Raw genomic sequence first — 21,400 nt, 5'->3', positions numbered from 1 at the left:
CATGGATTGGTTTGGTGGTGGATGTCTCACTCTCAGAAGAGTTTGGGGATTTTCAAATTAAATTTATGCATCCTCATGGGTCAGCGAAAACCTTTTATTGGCCGTCCAAAGAAGACTGTTGTTGGATTCCTGAATCAAATGTACATTGTATTATAGCCTCTCCGTTTATAAAATCCTCTCCGTTTATAAAATCCTCTTCGACTAGGAATTACAGTATTTCCCAAAATGATCGCCACAACATTTCTAAATACTGTTTGAATTGTCCAGATGACAAGGAGTAAAGGCCAGACATAGACAATTGTAACATTATAATAATATTTAGTTTGTAAATAAAATTAATTTTGGAATACATCAAATTGACATTGAAGTAATGCATGGACAGACACCAAAAATACACTAAAAGGAAGAGGTATGTCAACTTCAAATTGTAATTTCATGGAAACAAAGAAAAAAACCCCTCCAATTTTTGTATATGTTGTAGTTGACACGTAGGGCTACATTTTTCATGATAGTCACCAACAAAACGGGCGTGTTCCACGGGGTCAATTTCAAGGTCAAAATATATGTCAAAGTTTTATTCAACTTAAAATTAACATAAAACACACACAATTAGTATATTTAGATTCCTTATGGTCTCCCCTTTACAAAAATACCTTTGCTTTTAAAATCGAACCTATAGTTCCCGAGATACAGCTCTTTGAAACGTGGCGGACGCGCCCTTTTTTGCGTAAAAACCGAAAATTGAAATTGCGATATCTCGAAAACCGTTGGTCCAATAAAGTTAAAATTTGAAATTTTGGCTTTAATTGCTATGAATCACCCATATACCAAATTTCATCAAAATTGGAAGAGGTAGGGTTTAACTCATTGGGTGATCTGAGATGGAATGACCCGTCTACTCTTTTTCGAATAATGAACTGGGTCTTTAAAGTACACACAGGTTATTATTAATTAATATTACTGTGTACACTGAACCTATGGTTTATAGTCCTTATAGTATAAAGCAATTATTTAGCCGAGTTAAAATCTAATTAATGGAGCAGAAAAAAAATCTGGTGGTAAGTACTATAAACTGTAGGTCCAGTGTACATATCTAGCTCATGTTCTTTAAAGAACCTAGTACATCTTTCAAGACGAGTGTGGGTTACCCCGGTGTACATTCTTTGACTGAAAAGGTTACCCAGTATATAATAATAAAAATAATATATAACAAATTCAATTCAATTCAAATGATAATTCTGTACTTTAATCTTTAAACATAAACAGCAAAATAACACAATTCGTCTAAGGGATTCTGAATTTGAACGTCACAAAGCAGAGGTCAACGTGTCATCGACCGCTCTTGGTAAAGTTCAACACAGAGCACAATCTGCTGAGAGACGGGTATGTCAGATAATGATATAGATAGGACTTCCAGCCAATCCATATTTCAGCTTTTTTTCCAAACCCCCGGTCAAATGTTGTAACTTAGCCATCGACTGCTAACATGTTGTACTTCCCTTATACCTAATACAGGGGCGGATCCAAGAGGGCTGCTGATACTAGGACACCAAATTAAGCTCAGCCCTTCAATCACCATTTTTAGGCCCTGGGCCTCTCTATTTCAAAATCCTGGATCTGCCACTGTAATATCAACCAATAATGCCAAATTTGTTGAAATGAACATTTATACTGTAAACATTGGTCAACTTACTTGTTGCATCTACCTCCTTGTGTTGTGTCAGTAGTAGGAAGCTTGCTTAATAGGGAGGTTTGTAGACATTGGTCAACTCACTTGTTGCATCTACCTCCTTGTGTTGTGTCAGTAGTGGGAAGCTTGCTTAGGGAGGTTTGTAGACATTGGTCAACTTACTTGTTGCATCTACCTCCTTGTGTTGTGTCAGTAGTGGGAAGCTTGCTTAGGGAGGTTTGTAGACATTGGTCAACTCACTTGTTGCATCTACCTCCTTGTGTTGTGTCAGTAGTGGGAAGCTTGCTTAATAGGGAGGTTTGTAGACATTGGTCAACTCACTTGTTGCATCTACCTCCTTGTGTTGTGTCAGTAGTGGGAAGCTTGCTTAATAGGGAGGTTTGTAGACATTGGTCAACTCACTTGTTGCATCTACCTCCTTGTGTTGTGTCAGTAGTGGGAAGCTTGCTTAATAGGGAGGTTTGTAGACATTGGTCAACTCACTTGTTGCATCTACCTCCTTGTGTTGTGTCAGTAGTAGGAAGCTTGCTTAATAGGGAGGTTTGTAGACATTGGTCAACTCACTTGTTGCATCTACCTCCTTGTGTTGTGTCAGTAGTGGGAAGCTTGCTTAGGGAGGTTTGTAGACATTGGTCAACTTACTTGTTGCATCTACCTCCTTGTGTTGTGTCAGTAGTGGGAAGCTTGCTTAGGGAGGTTTGTAGACATTGGTCAACTCACTTGTTGCATCTACCTCCTTGTGTTGTGTCAGTAGTGGGAAGCTTGCTTAATAGGGAGGTTTGTAGACATTGGTCAACTCACTTGTTGCATCTACCTCCTTGTGTTGTGTCAGTAGTAGGAAGCTTGCTTAATAGGGAGGTTTGTAGACATTGGTCAACTCACTTGTTGCATCTACCTCCTTGTGTTGTGTCAGTAGTAGGAAGCTTGCTTAATAGGGAGGTTTGTAGACATTGGTCAACTCACTTGTTGCATCTACCTCCTTGTGTTGTGTCAGTAGTAGGAAGCTTGCTTAATAGGGAGGTTTGTAAACATTGGTCAACTCACTTGTTGCATCTACCTCCTTGTGTTGTGTCAGTAGTAGGAAGCTTGCTTAATAGGGAGGTTTGTAAACATTGGTCAACTCACTTGTTGCATCTACCTCCTTGTGTTGTGTCAGTAGTGGGAAGCTTGCTTAATAGGGACGTTTTGACAACTTACAGATATAATAATGTTCATAATTTCATACAAACTTGAATATTATCGTGCTTTCGCTGTCGCAGCCCCAAAACTCTGGAACACTCTACCACTCGAAATACGCTCATCAAAATCTGTTATCACATTTAAAACTAAACTCAAAACTCATCTCTTCAGAGAAGCATAATCGCACGCTACTACTTGCACTGATCTTGGAAAACACAGCGCTTTGAAACCTTTGTCTCTTGCGCTTTATAAATGTTATTTATTATTATTATTATTATTATTATCCATATTAAAAAAACTGATGAATATTCATTAACAAGCAAATGAATTGATAGATTCCAGAGTTACAGCAGGAAGTCGATGACATGTCACTTAAGCTTCAAACAGCGGAGCAACAGTTGAAGGATTACGAAGCAACACGTATAGAGGTACAGAACTGTAGAGAAGAAATACTCAAATATAAATCACAAATACAAGAGGATAGAATTCAAAGGTTTGTTATTAATATTGTAACCTGTGATCGTAATTAGTGGTAGTGTAACAGTAGTCAATAAACAATCTCAACATCCAGCTCTTTAAATTTAATCCTCTATTGGGTTATTATACACTTTACATCGCCATGATTTATCTCACCTCTTCAACCCACGAGGTTCTCTCTATGAACTATAGCGTGACCTTAACTTCTGGGGTTACACCTCCCCTCCTTAATAAGAAGTGTCCCACTTCTATTTTAAACAATTTAGAAACTAAATGTATGTTCAGATCCTTGTAAGACTAGATCTAGGTTACAGTTGTTCATTCCGCAAGATAAGTTTATATTTATTATTAATAAAAAATGTGTGTTATTTATGTATTCTAAAAAAATGTATGTATATATGTATATATATATGTATATGTATACAGTATATGTATGTATATATGTATATATGTACAACTGAGGACTAGTGCTGTTCCGCCGTACCACGCCGAGAATGTTAAAGAGTCGCTATCCAATCGAGTTTGAACAATACCATGAAAGCCCCAGTGGTCTAATGGTTAGGACATCTGCATATCAAGCAGGCGGTCCGAGTTCGAGTCTCGGTTGGGGCGACTTTTTCTCATTCTCACAGATTTCCTCATCTTTATCGTTTCAAATTAATTAATTAAATTTCAGTATATCATCGGGCGGTTTAGAAATAATGTTCATTGCCTGATGTGTTTATATATGTATATATGTGTATATTTATGTTTGGATCATCATCCTCAATGAAACACTCAACGTATATATTTTATATAGCTATATATAACTTTATTTAGTTGTTTTCAAAAACTTTAGAAATATAGAAAATTGATATCTTTAAATTATAATTATAATTCATTTCTTGTATTTTATTTATTATCAGGTCGTTACAAAATCAGCATATTGAAGAGCTCAAAAGTCAGTTGGATTTCTTCCGCAACAAAGAAGATCAGCTTCACCACAATAACTCAGAACTGAAACACAAATACCTTGAAACACAGAACAAACTTCATACAATTGAGGACCAAAATAAATCCATTAGTGAAATGGTCAGTTTCTCCTCCTCTACTTTTTTTCTCCCAATATTTAGTTAAATTTATTTTGTGTGTTCATTGTTGTACATCAATTCACCATATTTGGTGCCACAGTTTTAGTAATTTCAACTATGAACGTAATAATCTGTCACCAGCAGTTCACATCAATACGTAACAGTGTTTTTATGATTTTTCCAGCAAAGTGTATCTGAGAAAAATAAGCAAGTGCTGTCAGACCAACTGTCAAGCTTAAGAAACCAGGTTGATAGGCTGCAGATGGAGGTGTTCCAAACGACGGAGAAACTGCAACTACAGATGCACAAGTATGACGATCAAAAGCGCCACCACAGGAGCAAATTACAAGCAGCGAGGTAAAGTTGATTATTAGAAACTGTTCTATACTCTTATTATTGTACATTGAATTTGTAAATATCATTGTTTCTTTATTATTGCCCAGGTCACTTATGTTCAGTAGCTTAAGGAATATTATTAAAGACAGATTCACACTAAGTCATTGAATGACACAAACAACTACAAATATTGAGGTTGAACTTAGTGTTTAAAGCAAAAGAGTTTACTGAAATGCAACTGAAATATATATAAATAATAGTATTTAATTAAAGATATATTGTATGTCTCTCTCAAAATAATTGTTGTTGTTGAATATGCCATTTTAATTCCACATAATAGTTATTCTCTTTGGATTTAAATACTATATACAATTATTGTTTTTTTTAATACTTTTATTAGAGAGATTTTTACAAGACACAAATTGATTTTGACTGAGAGTTTGAACAAGTTACAAGAGGAACTAACGAATGCCAAACGAGAATTGCAACATGAACAGCAATGGAAGAACAACATGGACACCAATCACAAACAGTTGCTGTCAGAGCATAGGGAACTCCTTGCTAAGTATGATATACTTGCATATTGTGTAGCTATAGCACAAATGTATTGTCATGTAATAAGTGAGATCTTGCAATCTAATATAAATTGCATAAACTTAATAACATTCTGTAATTATTTACCGGTATTAGATAGGACGCATCTACACAAACACATTACAAATTCAGATTCATTTTATTTTGTCATGTTAAAACGCTAATGTACAGTAAATATATGAAATTTGTTTTCTAGAGACAAAATGTTAAACATTTAATAAAAATTACATCAAACTCGTTAACAAATTTTACATTTTTGTATATATTTATATTGGCTTTTATTTATAGTTATTTTATTTTCAACCTGTTATTGGTGTTTTACACTGTTGGCTTGAAATAAAGAATATTTTTTTAACAAAAGTTGTTACGATGTTAAAAATAAAACATTGAAAATGTTTTCATAGATTTAGTGAAAATGAAGAGTTAACAAGAGACCAATCTCGTAACCTAGCAACAATGGAGTATCGTTTAAAGTTCTTGGAGTATGAGAACGGAGTGCTTCAAGAAAGAGTGGATGTGTTGAGCAAACAACGTATCGCACTCGAAAAGCTAGTCAGGGAATATCGCTTGGAAAAACAGAAAGAAGTATGTACAGTTATATGAATTTTTTCCTAATCTTTAGCATTTTCATAAAATCATTTACATTATTGTTTTTTTATTGTTGTTATTCCTGTTTTATTATTATTTACATTTTATTACTTACTGCTCTGCTTAATTTAATTAAGCTCCCTTTTTCATTTCTGTTGATGACATTCTGTACATAACCTTATGTTTAATTTTATGAAATTCAAATTTATTTGATTAATTGAATAGAAACTTTAGTCTTCCCAGAACTAAATATGGATGTAGTATAACTATTTTACCTAATTTTGCATCAATTCATTATTTTCTTGTAGGAGATTAACAAAGCAGTTTTGCCAGGCAGTTTGCCAATAACTCACCCGATGTCATCATTTAGCTATGGAGCGCCAAAAGGGTCATTAAGCAGTGGACTCGGAAACTCCATGAGGTATTATTAGGGTTATCATATTCTTAAGTTTTTTTAGACACTCTGTGTTTATTTTTTTACCACAAATAGTAGTATTGCTGTATCTCTCTTTTTCTCTAGACAATCTCTTCCGATGTTTTATTGTCAGTTTTAGTGGATTTATTTTGTTTTGTCAGTTGTTTTGAAACATAATTTATTTTATTTTATTCTTAGCTACGCACCATCATTAGACCTGTCTAGCCATCGGCCTGAAGGTCTGCTCACGGTACGTTCACCGGGGTCTGCTGTGTATTCTCCACACATCAACGGCTACGTGAACAATGCCCGTAATCTTTCCAGCACTGGAAGAACGCTGGACAACGAGAGCACTGAGGTTGACTCTGAATCGTAAATTTGTACTGAGATCTATTACCAGTCATTACATACTAAGTTTATTAGGAGAAAGTATTAGACTTAAGGCCATCTAACAACAGGACATTGAGCTTGCTTTGCTAAGATAGGAACTTGTAACAGTCCTTTGATCAATGACAATGACAACTTCTTTTATTTTCTTTGTAAATAAAGTAGATAAATAAATGACAAAATTAACATTTATAATTACAAAATTAATTTAAACAAAGAAAAGGGGAAAATTCTCGAAGCAGATGCTTATCTGGCTGCGAAAAATACCAACAGAACTGTACAATGTACATATGCTCCGTGGTGAGCAGTGTCTGCAAAGGGCATGGGACTGACCAAGTCGCAACCACAGATAAACCCCTTGATCTCCGGAGCTCAGCATCCTGTTGTTAGATGGCCTTGATTACCACACAGACATTCTGCACTGTGTTTTGTTACAATTGGTAAAAAAGTGTTTGTACGAAGAAGACTTTTGAGGTCTTTATATGAATAACTGTTTTAATATCTCAAAATGTTGTATATATTGTTTCTTTATTTAGATCTATTGTATTTGTGTATTAATATATTGCGTGAGGTAATATCCTGCTGAAAGATTGAAAAGGGTAATATTTATGGTCAACTGGAGTTTCCAAGAAAGAGGTTACATAAGACAACGTTGACTAAGTAAAAATAAATTTATTATATTATGTTGTAATCAAGTACTATGAGTAGAGTACCTACTGTGTGCCAATATTTTGTATCCGTCCAGATATAAATTAATATGATAATAATTAATACAGTTAGATTTACAGTCAGTACAGTTGGTATATTTCTTTCCGTCCAGCGACAATATAATATTGCCTTGATTTTGATAAGCGTTGTTAGTCCGTCCAGAAACAGATATCAGAAAAAACTTTATTGAATTTATAATGTTATGTTATGTTTGGCATTAATGTGTAAAAGCAACACCTTGAAAAGAAAAACACTAAACTACTATTAATATTTAGCTATTGGTATTTATATATGTAATACAATTTGTGATGCATTTTTATATTTTTATTATTTTTATTATTTTATACACAAATGTAACCTGTCCTGCCCTTTATTTATATTGTATGGTATTATGATGCAATTTCAATATGCAACCATGTCACATTTTAGTTGTCGTTAGCTACACTTTCTTAAATTAAATATTGCCCCTTTGTGAAACTGTTATTTCCACCAAGAATTTATTTTATATAAGTTTTTATTTAAAAAGTGTCAAATATTATTGTGTGTACCCCAGTGTATGTATGCATACAGGGTTTTTTGTAGTATTTTGAATGTATGCATACAGGGTTTTTCTTAGTATTTTTTAAATATTTATAATAGAATTTAACAAAAACAGAGTGTTTAGTGTTTAAGTAAAATGTATCATAAATTAAAATGTATTCTAGTTTGATGATTAAATAATAATAATAAAATAAATGTAATCTAGAAATACTGTACAATAAAAATTAATGGGAGTGTCTTCTGAAAAGAAGTTGGCCGTAGTGCTTTTTGCCTTGTTAATTTCACCAAAGTTTCCCCGTAATTGGTGTCCCAAAGGACCTCTAAGTTTCCCCGTAATTGGTGTCACAAAGGACCTTTAAAAGTAAAAGAATGAAAAACAGTAAAAATATCAAAAATTATACATTTTTTTACATTTGATATGATCAATTACTAATTTGATGATAAAAGATCATTTAGATGTTATTGACAAATTATGCAAACAATGTACATGTGTAATGTAATAATTGTATATCTTTAAAGCAAAACAATATTCAATGAATTGGCCGCAATTTTTAAACTCAATTTGTTTTACAAAAAGGTAGATATAGAAAATGTGTATGAACAAATGTACGTATGTGCTTGTTATGCAAAATACATTTTTTTAAATATTTATTTGTATATTGGAAACGATTTATTGCTGAATTTGTAATTTTTCTATGATTTGTATACAAATATTGCTTTAAGTATGAGTGAATCTTGAAAATATCGTGGTTAAAATTGTGATAGATGGAACCATTTTCAGTGTCCAGTTTGTCATCAGTGTGTCAATGCAGGAAAGACAGTAGAGTTATATTATATTAAATGTGTAGGAAGAAATTTGGGGTTCATTTATTTAACCCGTTCATATTTAACTTGTTGTGGACAATTTAGCTGGTTCTGAATGGTTTATTTGATTAAATTAAAGTCCAGCGAGGGTCATGTTTAAGAGTATTACACCCATTGCACACCAAAATTTGTTCTTGGAAGCTCTTTTTCTTAAAGAGATATAGAAAATATTCTACTTTAGATGTAATTGTGATGTGTGCTTAATAAATGTATTTTGTAATAAAATCTAAATTTCTAGAAAATCAAGTTGTAATATTTATTATTTCTTTTAAAGTTTTAATCGTGTCTGTTGAATTTAGAAAGATTCAACCAATCAGAGCACAGTTTATCAACGTTGTGTCGCAGACGTACGACAGCAGGTGTATGCAAAACAAAATCATGTGCATGGAGAGAACTAGCGACGTTCGGACGATTTGACTGGACATATGTACTTGATTCGTTGAGGAAAATCATTTTTTTGTGGAATTATAAGTGACCTGATTGCAATATGAAGACCTTGTATTACTTCCAGAGAGCAGAAACAAAGGTATGTTGATAACCCTAGGCCTCGCTCATTTGCTGTATTGTTGGGGGGTGGGGGGGCCTAGCAATCAGAATATAAGGTACCTGGATGCCATTAGACGTACAGTACTTAATGATTGTATGCCAGTTCATGTGTGTGTGGTAATGTATGATCATTGTAATGTTCCATAGGATTGATGAAAACTGGCGTTAGTGGAAATTGTTATGCTAATTATAATTAGGCCTAAATAAATGTTGAATGCTCAACAATTCGGTCGCACTATTAATTAAACAAATTGCAAAGCAAAGTACGATAGGAAGTTTTTTTTTTTTAAATCCGGGCGGGATCACCCACTGGCTGAACGCAATATGGAAATCTTTACACCCTGGTATGGTTAATTTTCATGATCTTGAATCAATTTTTGTGTACATTTAATTTTAGTGTATTTAGCTTTTGTTTTCATGACTATGACAATGATACTAAAGTTCTTCTTTTTACTTTGATTTGACTTCCAATTTAATTGTATACCCATTGTTTTAGATAATATACCATTAACACTAAATCATACCAGTATATTGTCGTAACTGTTGTACAGTTATTTTTCTGAGCCATAGTATATTGTTTCAAGTCCAGTCTGTCTGGAATTCATAATCAAGACGGTTTTATTTTATGTTTGAACATAAAACCAACTGCCCCTTGTATGTTAGAATGGTCAGACAAGTCTTCATTAACGACTCGAAGGCCCGCTTATTTTAAATCAGCATTTATTTGTCATATGCCATCTAGAACACTCTGTCAGAGTTATAGATTAATTTTTTTATTATATATATCACATGTTTCAGGGCCATAGCCACATAGTATGGTTGGTAAGGTTTCAACCGGACCATTTTTTGACAGAAGCCTTTGAGAATTCTTTAATCAGCACAGAGATTGTTACCTTTATTATTGCGACACCACATCACTATAATTCCTGTGGCTACGGCAATGTGTCGCTTGTTCCCAACATGGCCTACGGAATGCACAACATGGTTTATTTATCCATTTTTGCCAACATTTTATATCATTTTCATTCTTTTTTATAATCTTCATCATGGACACAATATACACACCAAATAACAGAGTTCATTTTGTACTTTTAACTTGATTTAATAAAACTAAAACATTATATAATACATTTAAATAGTTTATAAATCAATAGATTAAATGCAATTAACAACAAATAAACTAGTAGATGAAAAAATTAGTACTCAATTGAAAAGCGAGCGTTATGCATATTTGACCCAATTCATCATTAGATTAATTGGTTTGTATACGGTATACTGCAATTTTATAGAATTATTCTGATAAAATGGCGTTTTTTAGAATTATAATAATAATATTTTAGAAATCAACCAGTTTGATTTCCTGTAGTAATATTTTATTAAATCTGCTGTTGTCAATTACAACACTAAAGAAAGAACATTTTTTCAGTACCAAAAAATGAAATTTATAAAATGCAATATATTTTATAATTTGTGGTTTTATAGAACATTACTGTAAATAATTTGTGGTTTTTTTATAGAAAACATTAAATAAGTTGTAACATGCTTTGATACAGAATAGACCCATGAAAACAGGGATGTTAAACCAAAGAAAATAATGATTAATAAAATTAAAGTATATAACCTATTTACGAGTACAATACTATAGTAATTGGAAACAATACTTACCTGTAGCCTGTGTTAAGGCATGTTATATCCCAGGTGTACATTTCAATTAACAATACAATTTATTAACTTATAATACAATGTACTGTAGGAAATAAATGTTTTGATTTCTTGTACAAAAAGAAAATTTAATTTTAATGAAAATTTTGTTTATTTTTGAGTTGGAAAAACAATTAGTAATAATTTAATTTATTCTCTTTAGATTTCTAAACATAAGTTTTCTGTCTAAAACTAAACATACGTTATCATAAATGAAATGAAAATGTTGTTATAGAGTTGGAAAAATAATTAGTAATTTACAGATACTGCTTTCTGAACATAAAAAGTACTCTGGCTATAACTACAGTAACATACTTATCTTTTGTTAAATACCAGCACTTTCTACAATTATTTCACATAATTAGTGGAACCCCAATTTGGTAACATTCATTTTGCAAGATATTATTTGTAAATAGGATGTGTAATGAAAAGAGATACCACTGTTGGTATGCACTGGATCACTACAAATCTCTGATAGGAAACATGAAAGAAACAATACTCACTAGAATAATCAATCTATATTTTAGATGACTTTTTTTATACAGTATTGTAAATCACAGAATATTTCCTATATCTTCCAATGCAATTCCAATATTATTATTATTATGCTACATATCCAACATTTGCTAATAAAATCTTTAGGTTGAGCAAAATTTTCTGTACACAAATTTACATAGAAGCTTTTGCCAAAAAAATGTCTATAATAGTTATTATAATATCCCACTAATTTCCATAGACGCTTTCATCGCTGTATGCGATGTAAAGGAAGAAGTCTTCTTCGTGGTGTTCCTATGAAAAGAGAAAGAAAAAAAAATAAAATGTTATAAAGAATACACATTTTCCTTTTTTTATTATTTGTGAAGTTATTAATGAACTGATTTTCTTGAATTTCAATAGGCATGTTCTGTAAATATATACCAACAAATTCACAATGACAATCTGAAAATTGTAGGCACTATATTGTGCAAACAAAGTACTGTACTTGGCACAATTCTAATTTGCTATTTTGCCAAGTAATAAAACATGAAATCTAGACTCCAATACTTCAAACTATTTGAATAATTCATGACAGTATTCTACAGCTAATCTGGTAAAGTATACTAATAAAATATGCAGTACTACAGATAAATGCTAAAATATGGTAGTGATATGACATCATCATGTCGAGCACATCACATTTTTTTGTCACATCAAGTTTGATAGTATAGATAGAGCTTTTTAAAGGAAAATGGGTCATTTCATGGATAATCGAAATGTAATATTTCAAATGTGCCCTTAAAACTGATAATGGTTGACCTACCTGGTATAATTGACCCATTGTTGCACTTGTTGGTGGAATAGCATTGTTCACAAAGAAAAACAAAGCATCTTCTGGTCTAAGCTGAATGCGTTTTCTTATTAGGAAGTAGAATTGTCCCACTAAAAAAATAATGATTAATTATTTTTATTACCTTTTGTTTTACAGATAATTCTAAAGCTAAAATAAATTTTAACTTTTGATCTCAACACAATATGAAATTAATGTTCTATTCTATATAAGTACATTTTAATATAACGCACATTCACAGGGAAACATTTTGCTATGCTACACTGGCAAAATTATTCCTTGCATTCATTTTGCTTTTTGCTATGCTACACTGGCGAAATTATTCCCTGCATTCATTTTTATTTCCAAATGATGTAAATGGTGGATAGAAAGAGTTGCATGCTTAATAGTGATGAAAATGGTTCCCTTGCATCATTATCAATTTGTTTATTTCAGCATACTTCATGGACATTTTTTTATTTTGTGTATGTGTATAAAATACTAAAGCACTTAGAAACATTTGTAATAGGCTTTAAAATAACCACTAATATTTTATGTCTTTTCTGCTTTATTAGTAATTCCTTTACTTTACATACTGGCTTACAGACAAAGGGGAAGTACCACAAAATAATGTTTATTTTAAATTGGAAATTTGAACTTTGTATTGTATTACAGTATGTATGTAATTTGACATTTTGCAGGCTTCCTTTCCACTAGTTTTGAGTTTAATACACTGTTTTAAACATGCTAAATGGTGTATTATATTTTAAATCATGGCATACTTAAATCAGACTTTTGTGGTATAATAAATGTACTGTACAGTACTATAATTTTAATGGATGAGTGACCTATTATTATTATAAACTATAAAACAAGATAACTGGCATTCAAAGCAAATAAAGGCTTTGAAGAACAAATAAGATTTCACAATTGCAACAATCTATTATGAGTTTAGCACACATGATCCACATCCTGCTTCTTACTGGTTGAATCAGAATCACATGGTGTACCTAACAATTAACAAGTTTGGTAATACATTCCTATTGGCTGACTCAATATCCACTGTTATTATTAACAAAGCAAACAAAAGGTAATTTATTGTACAGTAATTCTATTTTAGGGTATGTTCAGACCTACGGAGTTATGCTTTCGTATCACAGCCAAGGTCATATTTTAATGAGCGTCGTAAGAGCAAAGTGTTCAGATTCATTGCAACGAAGTTGCGTTACAAACGGATATGATGTCACTCGCTGGCGATTAACCAAACTCTACGCACGCATAGACCTACCTAATTCGTTGTTATTAAAAGTAGTAGTGGCTGGTTTAGGAGTTACAGGCCTAGACCGAACACTTGGGCTCGGCATTATCGATTGGTTGTCAGGCATACCAACCAGCCGATCGTTTTGGGGTTTGGGTTTATATTTGGTCTATGACCTAAAATATCATTTATGGCAGAAAAATGTTCAAATCCCATACTTGCACCGGCTCCAGATTTATTTACTCGGTCTTTCGCCGCTTTATACGACAACCCCTTCAATTTCGTTTGGATATTAAATCCTTCTTTATGAGGATGGCCCATCTGCTAACGTGTCCGCCATGTTGTTGAACACAGACATCTTGTTGCCGGTGCTTTTACGCCAGTTTTTCACTTCCAACCGATCTCTGAACTCAGGGCTTCCCCACAATGAAATAAGGTATTTTACTTCGGTTTCTCACCAATGCGCACGCTTCGATGACATTTTAAATTAATTAATATAATAATATTAATAATAATAATACTGTATAGTGTAACAACAAAAGGTATGATTTTTTCGCACGTTCACCGATCACAACCAATGGATCAGCTTGGCTATACGATGAGGAGCACATGTCACAATGTGATGTGGCGAATATTGTAATTTGATTGGCTAGATATCTAACCTAGGTCATATTCATCGATGCGTGACTTTCGTATTGTAAGCGACGTCCACTAAACTCATACCTTGAGCTTTCGTAGCGTACGAAATATCAGTGTCGTACGAGGTGGCTTCCACTAATCTTTTCCTGGTTCAGACCTATGGACTTGTACGCCGCGTACAATACGAAAGCATAACTCCGTAGGTTTGAACAGGCCCTTAGTATACTGATGTATACCATGTTTGCATGCATAACTTTTGTTATTAACACACCATTGAACTGAACTATGGAGAATTTTTTTTTTCCGAAATAAAAGATGAATGAATGAATCAAACACCATCAATGAAATTTTGTATTAAAGATTTGAGCTTAATTTAAATAATTATATTTATGATTTTTAATAATTAGTGTTACTCACCTGTTAGGTCTGAGGGTACCAAGTACTTTTTTTTGTCTAAATCCCCAATCCGTGCTTTCGCTGCCTTTTCCACAATTACCTAATTTTAGTGGGAAATATTAATAATATTCATTAATAAAAGAGAACAAAAAAGGTGATTGCTTTGAAAGAATTAGGCCTGTTGTTGCTTAATAATAATAATAGGCCTTACGGTGAAGATGAAAACATTTTTTCTTGTTCCTCATTAAGCATAATAAGTGAACTCTCTTGATTCATATACATAAAAATAAATTAATCACGTATTAAAAAGTTCCACGAAAATTTTCCTGACATTTTAAAGAAATCTTGATTTTAAAAGTATAAAAGAATATATTTTCGCAGTTGCCATTTTGTATCACATGACATCAGTTAAACCAATCATACGCGACGTTTAGGCAGCAGACGTCAAAATCACACGATGTAAACACGAAATGGCGTCCGACGAGGAAGGATCTTCTCGCTCAGACAAAGTAAAGTTGAAATGTTTTTTCCAAATTTACAAGCATTCAAATGAAATTATCAGTCCAATTACTGAGATTCGATGGAATAAAGTGTTGCTCTGTCCAAAGAGTTGGATAAAATTAGATGGAGACGGCAAGGAAATCGCCATACATTTGACGGAGCTTCTTGGTATGTCTGATGAAGGTAAATCGTTTGACGATGTCGTACGCGAGCATCCAGGCTTAGGTTTTCATGCTACCTGTTACAGGCGATATACTGATACATCTCGACTAAAAAAGGTAATATTTGGTTTCGATTATTATCAAAATACTCTAAGAGTTAATAATATAGTTAAATGATACAGTATATAGGGTGCTACTGATCTATAATATCTATAGATAGGCCTAGATCTATATTGTGTAGAGTTTCTGTGCTTGGTTGTTGATTGGGCTTTCTACTACTGTAGTACCAGTACTACTACGTAGGCCTAGGCCCTAGGCCATATTATATTATACAGTATATATTATTCAGTAGGCTACACAATTAATTTTAGTTAAATACCAATATAGGCTCTATATTCTGGAAAGTGAGTAAAACGTAACTTTCTAAAACTCTTGTTGGTTTTTTGAATTTACATTTTGAATTTTTTTTTATTTGCTTCAGTCTAAATGTTGAATTTTTAAACACCAAAATCTATAAAATATTAAAATATATTTTAATAATATTTATTATTATTTACAGGGAATTGGAAAGTGTTTTTTTAACATATAAGCAAAGCTATAAGGTATTTTGCAGAGATGTAATTGATAAACGGTTACAGTATGGACAGGAGATACCAAGACTCGCAAAACTCCAAAAGCTTTTCATGAAATCAATTGAAAAAACAGAAAATGTTTACTTGTCAACTATAAGGTAGGCTGTCGATCCCTTCTTAAAAACGATGAAATAATTGTAATATTTTTGAGATCCAGTTACTGTAATAATTTCTTCATTGTATCTGTGTAACAATTAATTATAATCAATTAATCTGTTATTTATAGATCAGACGTATTAAAGAAGAAGCTCAGGATGGATTATCCTAACCTAATTTTTCATTCACCCACAAGAAGGTTAGTTGCTTAGTGTGTTTATATTAAATGATTATTTCACCAGGGATAATTTAAAAAAAAATCTTTTTGTGGATTGGTCAAACTAAATATTTTGTTTATTTTTTCTTAATTAGAAATGAATCAGTTCTGGTGTACTTTAGCAATGTATCCCCTGGATTTGTGGCTGATCCATTTTTGTCATCAGGAAAAAGTACAACGGAGACAGATGAATCATCAGAGTATGACATAGATATTCCAACTACTTCTACAACACACAAAATCTCCACTGATGGTGACAATAGAGACAAACTAAGGACTCTATATTTTGCAGGTACGGTTAAAATACAATAACTTGTATATATTGGTTTATTTTTAAATAACAACAATAAATGTTATTGCATAATTAAGGAAATGCTGTGGATCAAAGAGGTGAAAGCTGTATGCACTCAGAAAACAAAACTGTTATGATAGTAAGTGGTGTCGATCATAAATGCTGTACACAATACAGTATATGCTTTATATAAATTTATTATTACTATGTTTCATTCATCGAATGCTATAAAATATACTTGCAGGTACGATAGTAAATAATGCCATCAAATCAAACAAAGGTATGCAGAGTGAATGGCCTCCAAGAGCAGCAGACATTAATGATGTTGACATATCTGAAATTGTGCCATATGAGTTGTTTAATCTAATCGCAAAGTGTGTTGGTGCTGCAGAAGATACTATACAAACCTCATTTTCAGATGTTACTGAAGAAACTCGAACGAAAATTTTATCGATATGCCAGGAAATCCTGTACCTTGGAAAGGAAGAAGGCAGACTCCAAAGTCACTTGCTCTAGGATTAACTGTTCGAGTGTGAATGAGATGAGTGTGAAAACAGGACAAGAGAAGAAGAAGAAGAAAAAGAAGACACACCAGACTATGGCATTGAAGATGATGAATTAGACTATGATGAATTGGACTATGAGGAATTAGACTATATGAGGAAGATGAATATGAAATATACTGTAGTTTATACGGTTTTGAATGCAACAAAATCATCATAAAAAGTAACTGTAATGTAATAGGCCTACACTATAACCAATGTGAAACACTACCATGGTTATGCAAACAGAAACTGTGAGCATGTGAATAAAAAAAAAGATTTAAAAAAAATGAAAACAAAATGGAAACCATGAGAATATAAATAAATAATATAACCATGAGAATATAATAATAAAAACTGTAACCATGAGAATATAAATAAATAATGTAACCATGAGAATATAATAATAAAAACTGTAACCATGAGAATATAAATAAATAATGTAACCATGAGAATATAATAATAAAAACTGTAACCATGAGAATATAAAGAAAAATAGTAACTATAAGAATATAAAGAAATTGTGTAACCATTAAAAGAAATTGTGTAACCATGAGAATATAAAGAAAAATATTAACCATGAGAATAAATACAAATACATTGAAACAAAACAAATATTTGATGTTTGTATTTTATTTAATAATTTAAATTTACTATTGCATTGGTGTTTATTACTAGGAATATGTGTTCTATATGTTTCACAGTTAAATCATATCAGTCACTATGTACATCCTACGGTATAAACTTAGCATTATTGCTGCTGTATTTCTACTGCTATTAATAGCCTACCTGTCGGGAGAAACCATTATACGAACAGTTGAAGCCATTTGTAATTATAAATGTTTTAATGTCGGGGGATAATTATTAACTCTAAATTTCAATTTTAGAGTTAATATAAATTTGTATTCACCAAATTTATTTAAAAAAATAAAGAATAAATCTATTTTGATAATAAATAACTTGCCTATATATTTCTTATAAACCGTGATAATAATAGTACAGTCTAGTTATAGTGCGCCACCAGTTGTTTCAGCCTCGCTATTTCGTAAGAAATCGTTGGCATATTTACCAACTTTAACGGTAATTTTCTACCAAACGCCAGGTATTTTTTTGTGGAACTTTTACTTTTTGTACTATTAGTATTTATTTAGAACAGAATATGTGGTAAAAAAGTATTATGCTTGATGAGGAACGGGATTGCTTTTCCAGGCATCATTTCAGCTTCGCCGTAAGGCCTATAATAAATATATACGCATTGGGCTATTATTATTTTTTTTTAAACCATTCATTCAGCCTAGACTCTAGTGTAGTAGTAGGCAAACATTTCTTTTAGATTTAAGGTGAAAAGCAGTGCATCCCTTCATTCAGTAGTTACCTCTAGGCTAGCCTGACTCCCAGCTGCGGCTGGCAGTTTAAAATTCCAATACTGTGCAAGGCCTAGCCTAGCCTTTTTGCTTTTTGATATTTATTATTGGCTACGTTAGCCGGGGTAGTTAGCCGGATGTCTGGACAAGAGATTATAATTCACACACAAATTTGATACAATTAGATTTTAATATTGTTAAATATTCGGTCTGAATATGAATATTATGCTTGATTGAATAATTAAATGAGGAATATTCTCAATGTTTCATCAGCACTCCACAAAAAAGTTGAGAGCTGCTGGCTACATGTATCAACAACAACAAACCAAAACAATCGGGTGAAACTTACTGGTACTCTATCTGGGTACTTCTTTCTTATTTTCTCCCCTTCTTGTCTCCTTTTTTCAAATGGATGTTCTTCTTTGTATTGCCATTTCATTGTCATATTTGAGCTTCAAATCTGTCTATAAATTTCACAACAACCTAATGACGATCTTATTGTCAATTTCAGCTTAAAATGGCCGTCTTCTGTTTACCTCCTATTTGTGTTTGTGACGTAGTTTCCTCCTGCAGGCTCCCTATTGCTCTCACACACACAGCACACACAGCAAAAATGTAGTACCAAATTAAATAATAACGTAACTTACGTTAAAATATAACTAAGTTTAAAACTGTGAATATTACTCTTATTTATACGCTATAGATTATGGCACATAGTAGATTATTATTTCATGCTTTATAAGTGAATTTTAAGGTCATACTATTTGCGCGGAAGACTATATACCGGATCTACACACAATAATCGATCGTCAAAAAAGATACAAAGGTTAAAAATAGATCATGACATCATTGTTTGGGGATTTCCACCAACCGTCATCTCGTACTGTGGTACTTCTTCCGCGGGACCTTAAATTGGTTAAAATTGCATTCATTTATAATAAATTGAGAATTAATTCAGTTTCAGCAGCAAAATAAATAAAAGATACAATATTTATGTTAATAAATAAATATAGCCCTTATATGAAATAAAATAAAGCGTAAAAAGAAAGTATTTAAAGTAATGTCTTGTTCACAAAAAATGAGAAATTAAAAAAAAAAAATTTGGTCAAGTAGTCGATCTATTATGTGACAAAATGGCAAATTCAAGAAATATTTCTTACAAAAAACGCTGCTCGCTTATATTGACGTAACAGTTTTAAAGATATATTGTCCTTCTGACGGGCCTTCTGAAAAATATTTTTTATTTAAAATTTGTTTTTGAATGTGTCATTTTATTGTCATATAATAATTATTTTACCTAAAAAAATATAATTTAAAGCAAAAAATACTTCAATTGTCTGTTAGACAATGGTTTTTGAGTTATAATTAAAAGTTTCTTTAGTCTCTCTTTTTATAATGTGAATTTTGTTACAGAAGTGAATAACTTTGATATGAAACACAGACTCAATTTAGTTTATTTTATTGCTAAGGTCAAGTCTGGGGGTCACTTCATCACGCCTAGATACTTAAGTATCCTATTACAAACAAAAACTTTCATGGACTGTTTTTGAGAATAATTCAATGATTATCTGCTGACAGAGCGAATTACAGTATTAATGTCATGGGACTATACAACCAGAAATGCTTTGAAATTTGTCGTTCAACCGTTAGACTTCCCAGACGTTTTTTGGGTCCAGCAGCTGGTACCTATTGTAGTCGAGTATGCATTTTCGCAAAAATGTCAGTGTCTAGTACGGTACTATGCTTGATTTCATCTAATAAATGAATCATCTCTTGAGAAGACGTAGCGGGCGGCTAGAGCAGCAGCGTGAAAAAAATGTACCGACTTTATTAGTCGGTTTATTTATCTACATTGCTATAAATAAGTAAATTGAAAAAAAAAAAAGGGGGGGGGGGGTGAGGGGGTTGATGGGTTTTCGTAATAAGCTGTGTTTATCTGTTGATTTTTTTTAATACACTTTTACTATATTTTTTTTTTGTATTCACTTGTGTAAAGTAATGATCTACTGTATGTATCGATGTAAATTTGGATGGGGGGGGGGGGGGAATAGGATAGGGGGGGATAGTTGTTTTTGCCTTTTTACTTTTCTGTTAATTTTTATATTTTATATTGTTATTGTGAAGGATGCACCTTTGTTGTGCTAAGTGTGCCACCGATCTAAAGGTGTAATTCCAAATAAATAAATAAATAGAGGGCGGTATAACTCTGAATCGTCAAAGTTTTATATCGTATTCATCTCAAAGCAGCTAACGTACGTGCGAACTGTTCTGGAGGTCAAAAGTTTACGAATGATTATATAATAATTTCATTACTAATCGTATTGGTGCTGACCATGTGGAGTAAAATATTATAGCCTATCTTGTGTCGACACCGTGGATAATTAAATAATATTGTTATCTATTTATGATTTTACTAAATGCTGTATCGAGACAAACAAACGTGTTTTGAAAGCGGCAAGCCGTGCATTAAAATTGTTTAATGTTCTTATTTGTTATCTTTTGAGCAATTTCTTACTCGATTCAATTTAACCAGTGGAAGACGATGAAATTAAGACCTACTGCAAAAGAAAGCAGTTTGATGGTGTGGTGCCAACCCTTTATGACCTTGACGATTTATGAGTCAATGTGAGAAAAGAAAACAAGATGAAAAGAAAACATGATGAAAATGAAAACATGATGAAAATGAAAACATGATGAAAATGAAAACATGATGAAAATGATGTTCGGGATTTGTGATATTGATCTGTATTATAACAGAGTTATTTTGCAACTTGACCAAAAACGAGCGAGCAAAAAAAAAAACAGCACAAAAAAAACACAATAGCCTGCAAATGCTCAACAAAAATGCTTATTTTTTTATATTTCTTAATAATAATATATGCCGTAGCGAGAGGAACAGAC

At 32.3% G+C, this 21,400-nt stretch overlaps 3 protein-coding genes and 1 non-coding gene across 6 annotated transcripts in view; 3 read left to right on the top strand and 1 right to left on the bottom strand.

Moving 5' to 3' along the window:
- The window catches only part of LOC140044445 (uncharacterized), a 28,775-nt gene extending 19,735 nt beyond the window's left edge, over window positions 1–9,040 (top strand). For all 3 annotated transcript variants that reach the window (XM_072088958.1, XM_072088957.1, XM_072088955.1), the window contains 8 exons: window positions 1,267–1,383; window positions 3,205–3,362; window positions 4,252–4,417; window positions 4,601–4,773; window positions 5,153–5,317; window positions 5,751–5,931; window positions 6,243–6,355; window positions 6,548–9,040. In XM_072088958.1, coding sequence (XP_071945059.1) covers window positions 1,267–1,383; window positions 3,205–3,362; window positions 4,252–4,417; window positions 4,601–4,773; window positions 5,153–5,317; window positions 5,751–5,931; window positions 6,243–6,355; window positions 6,548–6,725 — 1,251 coding nt within the window. In that variant the 3' untranslated portion in view covers window positions 6,726–9,040. The remainder of the gene's footprint in view (window positions 1–1,266; window positions 1,384–3,204; window positions 3,363–4,251; window positions 4,418–4,600; window positions 4,774–5,152; window positions 5,318–5,750; window positions 5,932–6,242; window positions 6,356–6,547) is intronic.
- On the top strand, window positions 3,887–3,958 carry Trnad-auc (transfer RNA aspartic acid (anticodon AUC)). Its single transcript has one exon. It is a non-coding gene; the product is annotated as a tRNA-Asp (tRNA).
- A 1,136-nt stretch (window positions 9,041–10,176) lies between the features above and the next one.
- LOC140044444 (gamma-aminobutyric acid receptor-associated protein) lies at window positions 10,177–19,066 on the bottom strand. Its single transcript, XM_072088954.1, has 4 exons — window positions 18,849–19,066; window positions 14,716–14,794; window positions 12,396–12,514; window positions 10,177–11,884 (listed from the first exon to the last, which is right to left on the bottom strand). Exons 1-4 carry the CDS (start codon window positions 18,942–18,944, stop codon window positions 11,819–11,821), a joined length of 360 nt encoding a protein of 119 aa, XP_071945055.1. The 5' UTR covers window positions 18,945–19,066; the 3' UTR covers window positions 10,177–11,818.
- On the top strand, window positions 15,305–17,387 carry LOC140044443 (uncharacterized). The gene is made up of 5 exons (XM_072088953.1): window positions 15,305–15,473; window positions 15,916–16,086; window positions 16,215–16,283; window positions 16,397–16,593; window positions 16,838–17,387. Exons 2-5 carry the CDS (start codon window positions 16,040–16,042, stop codon window positions 17,107–17,109), a joined length of 585 nt encoding a protein of 194 aa, XP_071945054.1. The 5' UTR covers window positions 15,305–15,473; window positions 15,916–16,039; the 3' UTR covers window positions 17,110–17,387.
- Window positions 19,067–21,400: the final 2,334 nt, after the last annotated feature.

The sequence above is a fragment of the Antedon mediterranea genome, chromosome 3 (genome assembly GCF_964355755.1).
Source record: "Antedon mediterranea chromosome 3, ecAntMedi1.1, whole genome shotgun sequence".
NCBI lineage: Eukaryota > Metazoa > Echinodermata > Crinoidea > Comatulida > Antedonidae > Antedon > Antedon mediterranea.
The sequence above is the reverse complement of the archived record's forward strand: the minus strand, read 5'-3'. Positions and strand labels throughout refer to the sequence as shown.